The following is a 16,954-nucleotide window of genomic DNA, read 5'->3' as shown; positions in this document are numbered from 1 at the left end:
CCTATTGGAAAGCGAAGAATCAGATTAACGGCTGTCCACTCACACTGGCTCATCCTCTCTGTTGCCAGCACATTTCTTTCTTAAAAATCTTCCCCCATTGGCCTTCAGAAAGTAAAAGGAGGAACATCACTGTAAATGGAGTGATTTATGTAATAATTCTTTTGTTAACATGAATATCCAGCTGTCAGGACTGTGGATATTGTGGATAAAGAGGAGGAAGAGGAGAGGAGGAGAAGGAAAGGGAGAAAGAGCTCGGAGGGGGAGAAGCAGAAGGAGGAGGAGGGAGAAAGCAACTGTTGGCCCTGGAGGTTAAGAACAGCCTCAGCTTCTTGAGATGAGGGATGAAAATAAATCCTCTGTATTACTGAAGCATGTGAATGCCATGAAATAGTGGGACTTGAATCAATACATTGCGTTTATAGCAGAGAAAGAGAAAGAAAAGGATTTTCAGAGTTTATTTATCCATCTCCTCTCAAAAATACCTATGTGGATTGTTGGACAGGGAATGTTGATTGCAGCAAAGTTGACTCTTTTCTTGCCAGACTTCAGACAGAGAGTACTGCTCCAAAATTCTTGTTTGCAGTGTAACGTCTCTCTCTCGTCTTTGGACTGACCTCTCTTTGCATTGTTTAGTGGAGAAAACATTGATAGAGACTTCTCTCATAGGATTCCTTAGATTTAAAAAAAACCACAATGTATCTTTGGACTTACAGTGCTTCTCCCCTTGGATGATATCATTATGAACTTACTTCTCTAATAAAAGTCAAAGCAGAACATGGAGAGAAAGAAAAGGTTAGAGGAAATAAGAGAAAGATAGGGAAGGGAAATGTATCTGGAATATGGTAAATATCTTTTCCATTAAAAAAAGTGTCAAGTAAAGATACAACTATAATGGAGAATGTGAAAATGTGGCTTTTTTGTGTCTCAGGTTTCACAGGAATCAAAGCATTGCTAATTCTATATGAGAGTGATAGCTAGTTATGAAAAAGAACGTTGGAAAGTCACTGACTTATTTTTCAACAACATGTTTTCATAAGGATGCAGTAAGTTTTTCTCAAATTGTTTTTGCATATGTTTACTGGATCAGATATTGTTATGCTTGTGAGCAAATCAGACACCTATTCACATGAACTGGCACTCCAGCAGAATGAGATGGAAAAGATGTGGTAACTGATTCAGAGAAAATATTGCCACTTGTGGGCTAGAAATTGACTTATAGGGATGAGGGGAAGTTGTAATCATTGCATGTGTGGTTGAAGATGTTATCTTGTAAGATAGGAATGAGCCAACTGTGCCAAAATATGGAGGAGGAAGAAAGATCAAGTGCAGCTGGCCCAGAGCCACAATGCCGTTCCTCTGTTGGAAGAATAGAAGTCCCAATGTCTGAGTGCGGGGAACAAAGGGCAGTATGATACCAGCTGAATTTAGAGTGGTTAATAAGAATCAGATCTTGCAGGGCCCGTGGGACCGTTTAAGGGAGTCTGATTTCACTCTGAAGCTACTGGAATCCACTTAAGACTGGAAGCAGTGGATTGGCAGAAACTTAATGGCCACTATGCAGTGAGGGGTAATCTTATCTACACTTCTATTTTTAGGGACAGGCCTCTTTAAAGATTGATCTATTGACTCAACATTATCAAATCAAAATGTATTATGTGCTATGCAGTGTTGTAGCATTTCCATCATGAGAGAGATATGCTTGTATTTTTACTGAACTTGTAGTATATTGAGGAGAGACAGATTTCAAAAAAATGACCATGAGGAAAATACCACGTTTATGTGATAAACAATGGCTTGCTGACGTGTTAGGTATTTGTTGAGTTGGGGATTGATAGGGGTATTCTAGAACTAATGATGTTTCCATTTCTGCTACTGTTGGAGGTGTTTTTCTTTTTCTTTTTTTTTAAGTCACTGATGACCAAAAAACTCTTGCTTATTTTGTCTGCTTTCAGTTTGTCTATTTTTTTACTCTTATCTCCATATGTTGTCTAATCTTTCTAATGAAAGTCTTCTTTCAACAAACCACTTTATCTCTTACAATAATTCACTCTCTGGCTTTCTTTCCAATAGACTGAGATTTCCTAATCCTTTCCACATTAGTTCTATTTTTTCCACTTTCACTACCTTTCACTACCTTTGTGGCTTCTCTTTAGCCATGTAAAAGTATAGAAATGTGTCCTGAAAAAAGGTAAATACGAAGCTATATTTTAAACAGACTGTAGCAGAGAAATTATTTGATAATTCTTCTAAGGTACCCCACTACTCTGCCTTTTTACTCTCTTCTTTCCCTTTTTACATTCCCCCCCCTTCTTTCCTGTTCCCAAAATACTAGGGAAATACTTTTATTCTCTGATTTGAAGGAAGCTTCTTCATAATGAACTCTGTGTGTAAGTGAGCATTTCCTTTCCGATAAAGAAGCTTTTATTATAGCAAGAAGATTTCTCATGAGTTCTACACTTTGCACTGATTTCTAAATGTATATTACACTGTGGACAACTATAGGCATTGTGATCTCTAGAACTGACTCATCTTTTATAATTAGAACTTAATGCCTATTGATTAGCAACAAAAGATGGAACCTCTCCCTGCACTGTAAATAAATTATAAGTAAACAAATAACAAAAAAAAAGATCTTTTCAAAGCACTGTATCTTAAGTCATCTTTCTACCTGTCAATGCTAACCTTTGATGCTATTGCTTCCTTGGAATGAAGTTCCATTTAAAAAGACAATTATAGCTTAGAACATCAGCAGTAAGGGAAATGATTTTTCCGGCCCGTCGGGACTTGGAAGGATTTGGAATTGGCTTTCTCCCCATCAGTTCTCTTGGGGTTTCATAATGAGAAGAATGAGGTGTGGGTGGCTGTTCTTTCAGTGACTGAAATAATATTCTTAAGAGGATGATTTGATGTTTGAGATGTTCCTACATGACAAACTGTCTACCAAAAATATCCTTGACAATAGGGCCCGTGAGGATCTCTGTAGGGATGTTAAAGTCTTTGTAGGAAAAATATGGCCTTGTTGAATGTCCATGTCTCCCAAACTGGATACTTATTTCCTCTACAAAGAGGTCACAGAAACAGCAAAAAGGGAAAACAACTTCTTTTAAAACCAGAGAAATATTGATGAGCATGTTTGCTGGACTAGAGTCTAGGACTCCTTTTACATGTCACTGTTTTCTTAGGATGTTGCCATTCAGCCCCATCTAGAAGGGACCTGGCAGCCTCCGTGAGCAGTGGCTTTGCTGCTTTTGCAGAAACACGTCTGATAAAGACCTCTCTCTTTAAAGATTTATTTATTTTTCTTGGAAATAGAGTTTTATGGAGAGAAGAGACAGAGCGAAAGATCTTCCATCTACTGGTTCATTTCCCAAGTGACCCCAAAACTGGAAATGAACCAATTTGGAGCCAGGAGGCTCTTCCAGGTCTCCCATGTGGATGCAGGTTCTCAAGGCTTTGGGCCATCCTTGCCTGCTTTCCCAGGCCACACTGGAATGTGGAACAGCCTGAGTATGAAGTGGCTCCCATATTGGATCCCAGAGCATGCATGGTGAGGGCTTTAGCCACTAGACTACCATGCTGGGCCCTTTTTTTTTTTTTTTTTGAGGCCCTGTTAATATTACTATGTTAGCTTTTAAAAAATAGCACACATTTTGATGTCTGCTGTTGATTCTTGTACTTTTGGTCTAGAGCCCGCCTTGTCCTATGTGGTGTCCTTAATGTGTTTGAAGATGGCAGTCGTAGATTGCTGTGAACTTCTGGTTAAGTATTCGGAGTTCAGTGATTTGTTCTTCACACGATCGATCACAGTTGGCGGCTTCTCTCCATGCCGGTTACCTCTTGTCAGTGCCTTGCTTCAAGTGTGATGGGCAGCACTTCTTGTGAAACTTTGCAATCATCGGAAGGTAGAGTCAGGCAAAGGCTTCCCTCTTAGAAGCTACTTCCCTTTAATCTGACTTCTTATTTACTTCTGCAATCACTTTTTCTTCCCTGCTCTCCCTTGAAGACTCCACTTCATATAAGCTGTTTTCCTTGCTGTTCTTCCATCAAGCCAAGCACATTTCTATTTGCTTACTCTTGATTGATTTGGGGTGAGGACTAGCGAAAAGACAGAGATTGAGAAAAATGCAGATAGGAGAGGGGTAGATGAAGGAATATAAAAGAAAGCTCTTTTCCTCTGTTTCACTCTCCAAGTGATTAAAACAGCAGGTACCGGATCACACTCTAGTCACGTGCCAGGCATTCAGCCCAAGTTTCCCCCGTGGCTGCAGGGATCCAAGTATTTGGGACATCACTGCTACTTTTCAGAATGCTCTTACTAGGGGATGGAGCTGCCACTCGAACCCAGGGACTCTGTTATGGGATAAGTGCAGCTTGGCCTCTTGCCGCATGCCTGCACTGTCAAGAGGACTTCTGATGTCAGCCATTTGCCCTAGTTGTCTCTGCCTTCGAGCCTTTCCTGTATGAAGGGTGCTCTCCCCGTTTACGTTCAGGAGAGCCTGTCACTATCTTCAGAGTACCTACACTGCGTATGTAATAATTATAGTACTACTAGCTTCTATAATACATCTAAACCCTCATCATGTATTAGCAGCACTTAGAACTATCAGGTGATATACTTAAAATATATTCATTTTTCTTATTGTCATAATGGTATTATCATCTCTCAATCATTTTGTTGTATTCCTGGTGTCTCTCCTACATTCAGGAAAGTGGACAGCCTGTCGCATAAACATGATGAGGATTTGTGAAGGTACCATCTAATTTATAATTAATAGGGAGACTTTCCCTGAGTAGAGGATATAAAAAACAATCTGTTACATTTTTAACAGTGTGCATTACGATATGCTAAAGGATTGAGTAACAAGGATCCCACAGAGCATTTAAACTTTAGATGTTACAGAGCAACCTGTGTGTGCCCGTACACACACACATTTATACACATCAACAGTACTGGAATAAGTTAACAGAAATTGGAATGGAAAGATAATTTACATCTTCCATAAACTTTATAAACACCCCATGTATGTATATTTATTTACATCATTTGATGGGGACTTCAAATTACAAATTGAGCTTTTTATTTTCTTTTTCTATCAGTTCAAACAAATTTGAAATCCCTGTCTAAAATGTTTTTAAAATATTCTGGAAATATCGATAATATGTAAAAAAAAAAACTATGGATGAATTTTTGCTCATGGAATTTAAGACATTTTTAATTCCATTTTCCACAATTTTTTTTGAGATTCTCCATGCACATAAAAAGATATTTATGTGTACGTATATGTGTGTGTATTTCTCACTAAGCAGATAGATGTGTTGTTTGGAAGTATGCATATAGGTCCTCTTATTTTTAAGAACTGGAAATGACAGCAGTGCACAGACTGCAGGAACGTGAGCCAGGGACACTAATCCATGTGCATGAATTTCCAAGGATACAGTTGTTCTTGAACAATCACAGTCAGTATATCAAAATAAGCACTTTATTGAGTTGGGTAAAAGGAGTTGCTGGAGAGACTGTAAATTCTTTTCCAGAACAAATGATAACGGAGCCCTGGAGCCCTTTTGTCCCCGGAGGAGGGGGCATAAATTCCTCCAAAGTATCTGTCACAGGGAATTGCACTGCATTTGTCATGTCCTCCTCCTGCATCATTCATGAATGTCAGAAGAGTCCAAAGAAATGGCATTTCACTGTGAAAATGATTAAGCAGCCATTGTACTTGTCTTTTCTGCCATGCACTGGGTCTTCCAGCATCCTTCCTGGCTCAGCTTGCCTCTTACTTCCCAAGCGTTCAGGCATCAGAGCAAGGATTGTTGGATGTTTTAAGCTTTGTGCTGTTGGGACTGAAAAAATCTAGTGGAGCACTCTTAAGCTAGCGTATAGGACTGTCACAGGGACCTTAGCATCGAGGAAAAGTGGCAGAAAGCTCTGACACATCCTTTTCAGGTACTGCACAACTTCCTACATTACCTTAAATTCTGCAGTGATTGAATTTATAACTTTATTTTCACTTCTCTTTGCCTTGTCTTCTTCCTTGTAGACTGAAGATAATGAATTGGAACAGGACTTGGCCCTGTATGATTTATTACTTTATGTACTCAATGCATAACTTTATTTAGTATTGAATAAAGCATATGTGTGCAAAGCAAATGCTGAGGAAGCAGAGCCTGACTTCCATGATGTGACTTCTTCTATTTCTCTTCCCATTAGCTGTTGCATATTCACAGTCTCTTTCGCTCTCTCCTTTACCCATTGTGTCTTTTTCCTGTCTCTCATGTTTTCACACACTTACACATTAAAATCGCTCCATAGTGATTATTATTACTCAAACAACGTCCTTCAATGAGTACCACTAGGTTGCGAAACTCACCTATATGTAACTCTCAAGCAGTGGAGTTATTTGAAGCAGGGGTCAGGCCCTGTGAGGCCTGCAAAATCATTTCATCTGGACCTGCCAAGGCAACAACAGATGGGATTTGAAATTCAATAAATTTGTAGCAGGCTAATTTTAAAGTTGATAATTCTGTGTGGCCTGCCTGTGAATGATGTTAGAGATATCCAAGTGGACCTTGACTGAGATGGGATTTTCCATCCCTTAGGACAGTTACCTGGTAGATACTAGAGAGGTTTTCAGTTATGAGTGGTAGAATGGACAAGTGGTGACCAAAGAAAATGAAGTTTGGGTTGGTTCAGAGGAATGAATTTTTGAGATTTATCCCACAGCATGGTGACTATTGTTAATCATAGAATCTTGTGTACTTTAAAATTATAAAAAGTGAGTTTCAGAAGTTTTCACTGTAAAAATGTCAAGTATGCAAGATCATAGATATGGTAATCTGTTGCTTCAATGATTTTACTATGTTCATGTACACTATAACATCACACTTACGTCCCTTAATTATATATAATGGCTGTTTAACAATTGAAAAACATGCTTTCAAAAACTAATCAAGAAACACGTTTTTTTTTTCCCTGAGGCCCTTTTCTGAGAGGTAGCAAAAAGGATGTAGAAGGGACATTACTGATGATAGAACAGAGAAGTTCTAATTTGATTTTGCTACTCATCAGCTGTGACGTTGGACAAATTCCATAACTACGTGGGGTCACAGTACTTGTCAATTCTTTGAAGGATACTTTTGTGACAGTACAAGTTTGGACCCATATGAAATGATCAGTTAATCAATACAGAGATTATGAAAACTGTATCACTCCTGGTTGTAGCTAGTAGGAGGAACCCCTTGTTTTAGTGAAGAGGTCTCACCACTGTGGCTTTTGTGCAGGTAGACCCTCTGAACTTGAACTGTCCTGTGGAAAGAACCTCTTCACTCATTAGCCAGACTTTTCTTTGGAAGTGGGAGGGCTGTTTGAAATGCCAGCCTGAGCACTTCACATTCTGCTGCTGCAACCACGTGAGTCGCTTCCTTCTTGCTATGGGTTGAGGAAAGATTAAAAGGAGCAAAGCTGTTCTCTCAGTTTCTTGATCTGTACTCTGGCAGCCAGAATCAGAGGAAATGGGGACTATGGGAAAGGGAATAAATCCTCGAGAGTGATGTGTGTGTGATCTCTCTGAAGCAGACCCAGTGTTCGCACAGAAGCTTCAAATACCAGGTCATTGCTTTAGAGAATCTTCCAGGGTCCAATAAAACCTGCCACCTCTGAGGGACAATGAGAAGCAAAAGCTGAGGCTCAGAGATAAGCACAGACAGGATATATGGCTGAATAAAGAACTTTCAATTTCCTTTTGTTGGTAGACGGACAAGTACCACATCATTAAAAATACCTACATCAAGAAACAGTTTCCAATCTAAGTGTACATGGGTGATGTCGGAATCTTTTCATCTTGTGAGTCATCTTAATGTGAGCTAGGATCTAACATACGGAGATGATGCACTGGATTTTTTTGTTATAATGGATGGGGGAGTGATGTGGAGATGGAATGACTTTTTAATGCTAGTGACTGAAGTCACTATTTATATGGGTTGGGGCTGTTTTTGGGGTAAGGTGGAGTTTTTTTGTGTGGGGTTGGGAGGTTGTGTGTGATGATGTAAAATACTTTTGCGTATTTGAGGGTGTGAATGGGAAGTGACTGGGCGGTTTATGATGCAGCATGGACATATCTGTATTTTTATGATTCAATAGATAGTTTGTTCAAGATTAGAATCTAGCAGAGGGCCTGGTTTTGTGGGAGTTTGATGTAGGAGTTTATAGGACTTGATAGAAACTGCCTCACATGAAGTAAAAGAATGAGGCTTGGACCAGAGGTAGAAAATAAATGGCTCATTGTAAGGGCTCACAGCCTGGAGGGCAGTTTTTAATAGTTTGTAGTGTTTTATATGCAGTCACTCCCACAAATTGTTAAGGGACTGTAATTAATTACTTTTGGCATCAGGACATTGGGGCAGGTTGGTGGTTTTCTGAGACGTGGTGTGGTGTTTTTTTGGGCGTTGTTTCTGAATGGTGTATGGATAGTAGAGGATTGGCCAACTGAGGGTGTGGTACATATTCTGAGCTGTGCGGTTTGTATTTTAATACTTATGCTTATGTAGTGAGATATGAAATTACTAGATTCTGTGAAAATTCTACTCTATAGTTGTGGGGTGGTGATGATATTTAGAATGGTAAGCAGGGCGTATTTCCTCTGTTGTCGACAGTGTTATACATGCATAAAATTGACAGTGGGGTTGATTGCCATAATACGTACTCAATGGTGATTGCACATGTATGAGGCTCGTTTATCTGGTTGCTGATGTGGAGAAGATACACACATCCTGTAATGAATACAACACAGTCGCGAGGAAAGTTATGATGGCGTTGGATATGCGCTTTAATGTTGTTTTGGTACTGTATACTGATTGGTATCACCTTGAATATCTTGCTGTGTACTTATTAGCCATCTGTGTAGCAACCTTGAAGAAACACCTATTTATTTTTAAAGGAGAGATGTTGAGCTATGAGTTTTTTGGTGTAATTCTGAGTACTGAGAGTAAATCGAATGTATGGGGGGTAAATATTCTCTCCCATTCTGTGAAATAGCCGTTCCCTTTGCTTACAGTGTGCTTTAATAAGACACACTTGTTCTTAAATTTGAAATCTGATTTTTGTTGTTGCTTGTAACTTTCATGACATGTAAGGAAGTTATTACTGTATTGAACAGCTCAAAACTTTCCATTGTGTTTTCTTTCCAGAGTTTTATAATTTTAGCTCTCATATATAAGTCTTTGAGATTTCTTGAGCTAAGTTTTGTGTATGGCTTAAGGTGAGAACCCAATTTTATTCTGTTGCCTATGGATATTTAGTTTTCCCAGGACCATTTGTTGAAAACATTGTCCTTTTCCCACTGACTGGTTTTGAAACCTTTTGCAAAATCATTTGGTCATCTATTAAATGGTGACAAAAGATTTATTTTGACATAGTTCTCTTGTATTGATCATTTAGCCAATTGTTCGCATTAATTTTAGCTGAGTTATTTGGATTATGTGGGTGTTCAATCATGTGTTTAAAATTATTGTATTCTTCCCCAGTATTTTATAGCTTAATTCAGTTGATTGCTTCATTTTTAGTAAGACCTCATAAAGTAATGTTGATTTAAACTGTGATAAAGAATATATCTGTCTTCTTGATTTTAATGACAAAGTCTAGGTAATTTTACTAGTTAGTATGGCATTATTGAGAGTCACTAAATTTATGACTATTTTTCCACTTCATTTTCACTTACTCTTTTTGAAGAAACGGTTGCTAAAGTCATTATGGTTACTTTAAAAAACAAATAAAATTATATTCTGATTGTATTAACTCGTTCACGAAGTGAATTTTGTTGCTAGATTCCTTTATGTTGAATTACACTACATATCACAGTTTACCTTTTAATGAACCCTTAGTTATTCATACAACCTCAATGGATACTCCTAAGGGAAGTTATTGTAAGGTGCTTGTGCTCCTTTTTTTTTTTTTTCTAAGATTTGTTTCTCTATTATTTGAAAGACAGTGCTAAGCACAGAGAGGAAGCTTACTTATAAGGTTATTTATACTATTTAGTTTTACAAAAATTAAGTTTAAAAGTAATTCCTTTGTAGTCATTCCCTTTATCATCAAAGGCTTCTTCTTCTGAGTAAAGCTTTTGCTATAGTTTTTAATGTATAAAGCAATCACATTTCATTAATATTGTAGTCATTGGGTTGTAGTCATATCACTTATTTTAGATATATATTACATATAAGGAAGGCGAGAGAGAGAAGGAATGAACAAGAAGATGCACATACACAGAAGCATATGTGCACATATCCCACAGACAGAAAAAGGTTGCGTTATCATACACAAAGGAGAGAGAGAGACAGAAAGAGATTATTCGTCAGTCCTCGCATTCACCCCACCAGTTCACTCTCCCAAACACCCACGTCTGAGCCCATCTGAAGCCAAGGGCATGATGAAAGAAATACACCTGTTGGGCTCTATCTGGATTTAGATTTAGGAGTCCATTAAACACTTAATAAAAGGTCCTCTCAGGCCTGGCGCCATGGCCTACCAGCTAAAGTCTTCATCTTGAATGCACCGGGATCCCATATGGGCGCCGGTTCTAATCCTGGTGGCCCCACTTCCCATCCAGCTCCCTGCTTGTGGCCTTGGACCATGTACCCACGTGGAGACCTGGAGGAGATTCCTGGTTCCTGGCTTCAGATTGGCTAAGCTCTGGCCGTTGCGGCCACTTGGGGAGTGAAGCAGTGGAACAGATCTTCCTCTCTGTCTCTCCTCCTCTCTGTATATCTGCCTTTCCAATAAAAATAAATCTTACAAACAAACAGAGAGAGAAGAGGCAGTAACCCTTTGCCTGAGCATTGTTTAAGAAAGGAAGCTTCTTTTTACTTGAGGTCACACTGGAGTCTTAGGTAATGTCAGTTCCTCTATTTACTGAGCATGTGTCTGTGCATTTTTATGCTCAAGAAAAAGAATATTCTTAAAATAGATAGATGTTCTCTTATCATTCAGTCCCTTCACTTATGCTCTATTTAAATCTGCTTTATCTTTATTTCTGGTATATATGTCAAAGAAATTGGGGGGGGGGTGGCGCAAAATAGACCACAATAAAGCATCCATTCAGTGAGTGCATTGCAAGGATGCTGTACACGTGTGCTTTAGTCCCAGCTCCCTGGTGGTTCTTCTCTACCATGCAGAGGTCTCTTAGAAATCTGTCCATGTTATTTACCTTTCTCTGTTGATTGTGGAGTTCTTGGCTTCTAGGAATTCCTTGAGGGAGTCTTCATCCCACACATCAACAGGGAAGCATGATGTGTGCAAAAAGAGGACCAAATGAAGTACAGGCAGACCTCTCTGTTCTCAACCTCACCACTTAGCAGCAGATCACATTGCTGGATCTACAGATTCGTTTTTGTTACATCATTAAGACAAATATATTCCTTTAACACTTCAATAAATACTGTGGAAAGAGGCAGTTAATGAGCTATTCTCAATGAAACAATTTGAAAACCATTTAAATATAAATATAAATCTTGATACTATGAAAATAAAGATGATTCCAAAAAGTTCATGGCAAAATGCAGTTAAGTTTATTTTGGTGTAACAATGAGGTCTATGCATGTTTCTTCATGATGCACACTTGATGAAATTTTGGAATACCCCTCTATACCACAAAAATTTCTTTTCGAAAATATACCAGAGTATCCAAATACACATTCTTAATTCCAGCTCTGCCAATGTCACCTTCAGCTACAACACAGTAAAGAGTAAACCAATTAAAAATAGGTCAAAGCCATTGTTTTCAGGCTATATGCTAAATAACATGCCATTTTTTTATTGTTTGAAAGTAGGGTTTATGCACTTGATGTCCCATCTCCATCCCAACTTTGTGCTTATTTATATTGTCGAGGCAGCAGGGGATGACTCGGGTCCAGCTCTCTCACTATGAAGCGACCTTAGAACTAGGTTCCTGCTTCCTGGCTTGGGGTTTCCACTGGCCCCTACTCCTGCTCTTAAGGCATTCAAGAGTGACTGAGTCAACAAATGGGATGCCTTTGTCTTTCTCGTCTGATTTTTAAATAAATAAAACCTTGAATAAGAAAAGGAAATGCTAGGTTCAAGAAGAAAACACGTGATTTTGGGTGCCATGCTTCATAATTGGGACTTCTCAGTAGATCAAGGAGGGGTGTATGATGCCAATTTAAGTATTACCATTATTTTTACTTTGAAAATATAAAGCAAAGTAAGTCTGGATATTTTATGCAAAAAAATAACATAAAATATAGTTAACATTAAAAACCATGTAAGATAGCAAAGCATGAAAAAGTAAAGAGAAAAGGAATAACAGAGTACTACATTGTAACTATTAGTTTCACTTCCTTCAAAGCCAGCATCAGACTGTGGGAACATTTAGGGTCTTTATAAATGTTTGCTAACAAATATGGTAGCAAGAGAAGCATTTTAGTGTTTATTTCTACATGACATGAATAAGCCTTGTACCAGGCACTTTACACCTTGTACACCCTTTTCACCTATAACATTAACATTTTTAACATAATGGTGTGATGAAATGAGAATAACACAAAGAATAAAAATTCAGACTGGATGTTATGGCTTTTTTTCCCCACCCCTTTGATACTGTTACAGTAAAGTTTTTTCTTCATTTAAAACGTAAGTCATCCTGATGTCCTTACCACTGTATGCTCACAGATGAATGTATATATTTACCTTATGAAATGTTGTTCCTCTTTGTGTGGAAATGCCTGTGAGAGAAGCAGTGGCCAAGCCAGGGAATGAAACATGCAGTGTATCCTGTGCCTCAGTCACTGTGTTCATAGTCTGGCTCTAGGCAGGCTGAATACATAGAGGATTTAGAACTGCAACAGTTTTTCGTTCTGCCCTTCTCAATTTTTTAATCAATTCATTCTATTTTCTTGTTGTTCAAAGATAGAGAATCAGAACTTTTCCATCTGCTGATTTACTCCACAAATGTTTCCAATAGCCAACACTGATCCAAGCCAGAAGCAAGAGCTTCCGTCCAGTTCTCCAGTGCGGGTGACAGAGACCTACGGCGTTCACCCATCACCCTGCTGCCTCCAAGATGGTGCGAGTGTCCCTGCCACCTGCATGGGAGATCTGGGTGGAGTGCTTAGCATCTGGCTTTGGACCGAGTCAGCCCTCCTTGTGGCAGGCATTTGGTGAATAAACAAGAGGATGGAATTCATGCTGCCCCCTTCATTAAATGAAAATAAGAATTTAAAAAAATAATGATTTCCTGATAAAATCTGAATATAATTATATGGGCAAATCCTCTGTATATTTGGGATAGAACAGTGTAAAATTTTATAAATTAATGTAAAATGTCACAAGCTGATTTGCATTTGATGATTCTATACATTAATCACAGAGTAACCTTCAGTTTCCTAAATAAAGAATGAAAACAATGTGATGACATTTGTAATCATCTACAGAAAGGGAATTATTTAAACTCCTCACAGATGGAAGGATCTTGAGGGTGAATTAGTCTACTCACATTGCTAATTTTAAGAAGCTTTGAGAGTGTTTGTAGATAGTAGGAGCAAACAAGCTTTGCATACTGAATTAATCATCAACTGCTCATCCACTCTCCCACAGTCTCTGGGTGATGGTTGGTGGCTTTCCAGAGACCATGCTTTAAGAATTGAAAAAGTCGAGAAGAAAGATAAAGTGATGCTGCCTGTGCCCAACAGCCTGAGCAAACTGGGGAACAGGGAACAGCGATGTCTCAAAGAGAACAAATGTGATTCTGTATACTGTAACATCTAGTGGGAGTTGGTGCTTTCAAAATGACATACACTCCCAAGCCTAACTACAACGGAGTTTGTAATTCCTAAGTGAGCCATCTAGCTCACTTTTGGTTCCATAGACAATAACTTCACCCCACGGTGTCTGTAAGCTGCCTCAATCCATGTAAACTAATGCTGGAGATTTTTACTACAGATATAAATGGTTGTGTAATGTAATTTAAAAATAATTTCAAGGGTTGTAACATCCTCTCTGGGAAATGTACAACAAAGTCTGGTACCAAATTGGGCTGTGAACTTTGACACGAGAAACAAGCAGAAATTCTCACCAGGAGTGAGATACAGAGGACTATGCAAGGTGCAAGAGCATTGTGTCAATATACATATTAACTTCAAAAACCAAAGAATTTTTGCTAATTCAGGTCTAAAAGCTTGTTGCTTAAAATAAATTTCTTTCATGTTCAATCTACAAATCTTTTCTTTATTTTTCTTTCTGTTTGCTTTGTAAGAACTTTTAAATTAATGTATTAGTGATAATTACTGTGTCCAAACTGAAAATTGCAAAACCAAAGTAGTTCATAAGAATATTGATAAATCCACTAATCATAATTGATACTACTTGCTATGTTCAAAATTTATCATCCTGGGGTATTATTTTTCTCTTGTATCTTATTCTTGAAATTTTATTTGGAAGAGGAGATGGAACTCTTGATGTAAATGTAGATTAATATTGTCACTAGAGGAAATAAATTGAATCTTAAAAGGTCCTGGAAATCATCTCTGCCACCATGTTTATAGCAATTTAATTGTGAAACAGAGAAATACTTTTAGTCAGGCATGATCTGCATGTCTAATAAAAAAATTTTTGAAATCCGATATGCTCCAAAAACCTAGTCAATACCAATACAAAAGAGTAAGAAGAGAATTCTGTGGCTGGTCTCATGTAAGAGGTTGTGGTTGAATTGAAGCCTCAGGGCAACCATTGTGGCACAGAAGTTAAGTTACCATTTGGAACGCCTTCATTCTTGGAGTGTCCGCATTAATTTCTGCTCTGCTTCACATCGCAACCTCCTGGAACATACATCTTGGGAAACAGAGATGGCAAGAGCAGTTGGGGTCTAGCCTGTCCCCCATCTGCACTGCCAACTCCAGTTGAGTTCCTGGGTCCTTATTCCTGGCTTCAGCCCGGCTCCCTCTCAGTAACAGGGCATTTAAGGAGTAAACCAACAAATGGAAATAGATTTCTTTGTGTGTCTCTCTCAGTCTCTTTGCCTATCTGTATTTCCCTGCTTTTCAAATAAAACAAAGATTAAACCCATGCACTAAACATGGTGAGCAAATCTTCCTCCAGGCTCCGTTGTGTAAAATATAAGCATAAATGAATATAGTGTTTTGACGTGAAAAGCATCCCTGGGTTATTTTGTTATATCAATGCAACTCTTTCAAAATCTGATAAAAGTCCAGGTCTAAAGTATTTCAGACAAGGGATACTCAGCCTCTTCATGTGATTTTTCAAAGTGTAGATTTCTTGCTTTATTTTATTTATTTATTGTGATGTAAGTGTGAAAGTAACGGTGCTTTGTATATTGCCAGATCTGGCACCACTCTTGGTTCTGACCAGAATGTTCTAAAGCCTGGAAATGGCTGACATGCTTTCTGTCTCAAGGGTGTCCTAAAAAAACTGTGAAATTAATTCTGCTTTTGAGGAAGATGGACACAACGTCCCAAAGCCATTGGGTGTAGTGTGTTATCTGCACAGCAGGAGCTGAAGATGCTAAGAACGAATCTCCCTAGCACCTGTTTTGTAATTCCCTCCCTTTGCTGGCATCTTTAATTTGAGGTGACAGCCATTTTCTGAGGCATTGAATGCCATCCCTCTCAATAACCAAATACTGTCCCATGGGCACATTTCTTCCTAGCAGCTGTCCTGTGCAGTCTCAACCGTGTAGCTGCAGCTGGCTGTCTGCAGGCTTTGGCCCTGATGTCTCCCTCTCTCCTTGTTCTTGCAGCTGGAGCTACGTACATCTTTGGGAAAAGTGGTGGCCTCATCCTCTACACCTGGCCAGCCAATGACAGGCCCAGCACACGCTCTGACCGCCTTGCAGTGGGCTTCAGTACCACAGTGAAAGATGGCATCTTGGTCCGCATCGACAGTGCTCCGGGACTTGGTGATTTCCTGCAGCTTCATATAGTGAGTACCTGGCTTTGTCCTGGATTTTCTTGTCTTGCTGATGGACTGAGTTGGTGAGTTAGATAAATGCAGCAGAACATTCTAGATATGCTTGCATATGCCCATCTTTACGAAGATGTCCAGCAACCTCCTAGCGATAAAATTTTCTTTTCTGGTGTGTGTAGAAAGGAAAAGACATTGTTCCCTTCCAGACCCATTTCCCAGTAATGTGGCTTGGCCTAATGTAAAACAGCAGACTGCTTCGTTATAAGCAAAACATGACCTGGTGTTTATCTTACCTGATGCAATTAGCAAAGCCAATTGGGATGGTGATGTTCTTCTAGGCTAGGGATTGACACTTTGTGGTGAACCAGTCAGTAAATATTTTGGATTTGTGCCCATCATATAGCCTCTGTAAAAGTTACTCAGTTCTTCAACAGACCATCTATCTGCTTATTTAGACGTGTGTGTGGCTATATTACAATGAAGTTTTATCTACAAAAAAATCAGCTGACCATGCTTAGGTGACTTCTCTCTCTGAGGCTGCCAGTTTCCTTGAAGAGATGTGCTGTGTGTGATAAAAACTGAAGCCAAAGTGTCAGAATGGGCCAGGCAAGAAAGAAAAGATAAGCGTCCAAAGTGGTGCGTGTTGCATGTCCAGCTCTGGGCTTCACATTTGGCATATATGGACCCAAAAGTATGCTACACTCAGGCCCTGTAGATCTTAAGAACACAGTGCAAGTCTAGGAAATTAAAATGATTTGGAGGAAAAAATGACTTCGCTATGAGGATAGAAAATATTTTTATAGCAACAATTAACCCATTTTATCACCTGTGCAGTCTGCAGTTAAGAAAGTAGGCTAACGAAAGATATGATTCTCATCTATAAGCACTCGTAGTACAGCCACCAAGAGCAAAGAGAGGAATTGTTCTCATTAGTTAGCAGTGACAAGGCTAAAAAGAATGGATTTAATTTGGAACAATAAGATTCTGTTTAAATAGCCAGGGTGGAAAAAAAAGCAGTTAAGAAAA

The 16,954-nt window shown here is 38.8% G+C and overlaps 1 protein-coding gene across 11 annotated transcripts in view; it reads left to right on the top strand.

Moving 5' to 3' along the window:
* The window catches only part of NRXN3 (neurexin 3), a 1,255,286-nt gene that overhangs the window by 955,096 nt on the left and 283,236 nt on the right, over window positions 1-16,954 (top strand). For all 11 annotated transcript variants that reach the window (XM_040975217.1, XM_040975215.1, XM_040975219.1 and 8 more), the window contains one exon: window positions 15,762-15,943. In XM_040975217.1, coding sequence (XP_040831151.1) covers window positions 15,762-15,943 — 182 coding nt within the window. The remainder of the gene's footprint in view (window positions 1-15,761; window positions 15,944-16,954) is intronic.

Source organism: Ochotona curzoniae, unplaced genomic scaffold, assembly GCF_017591425.1.
Source record: "Ochotona curzoniae isolate NIBS_2020 unplaced genomic scaffold, NIBS_Ocur_1.0 contig_2688, whole genome shotgun sequence".
NCBI classification, from domain to species: domain Eukaryota; kingdom Metazoa; phylum Chordata; class Mammalia; order Lagomorpha; family Ochotonidae; genus Ochotona; species Ochotona curzoniae.
This window is presented reverse-complemented; position numbering and strand designations above follow the sequence as displayed.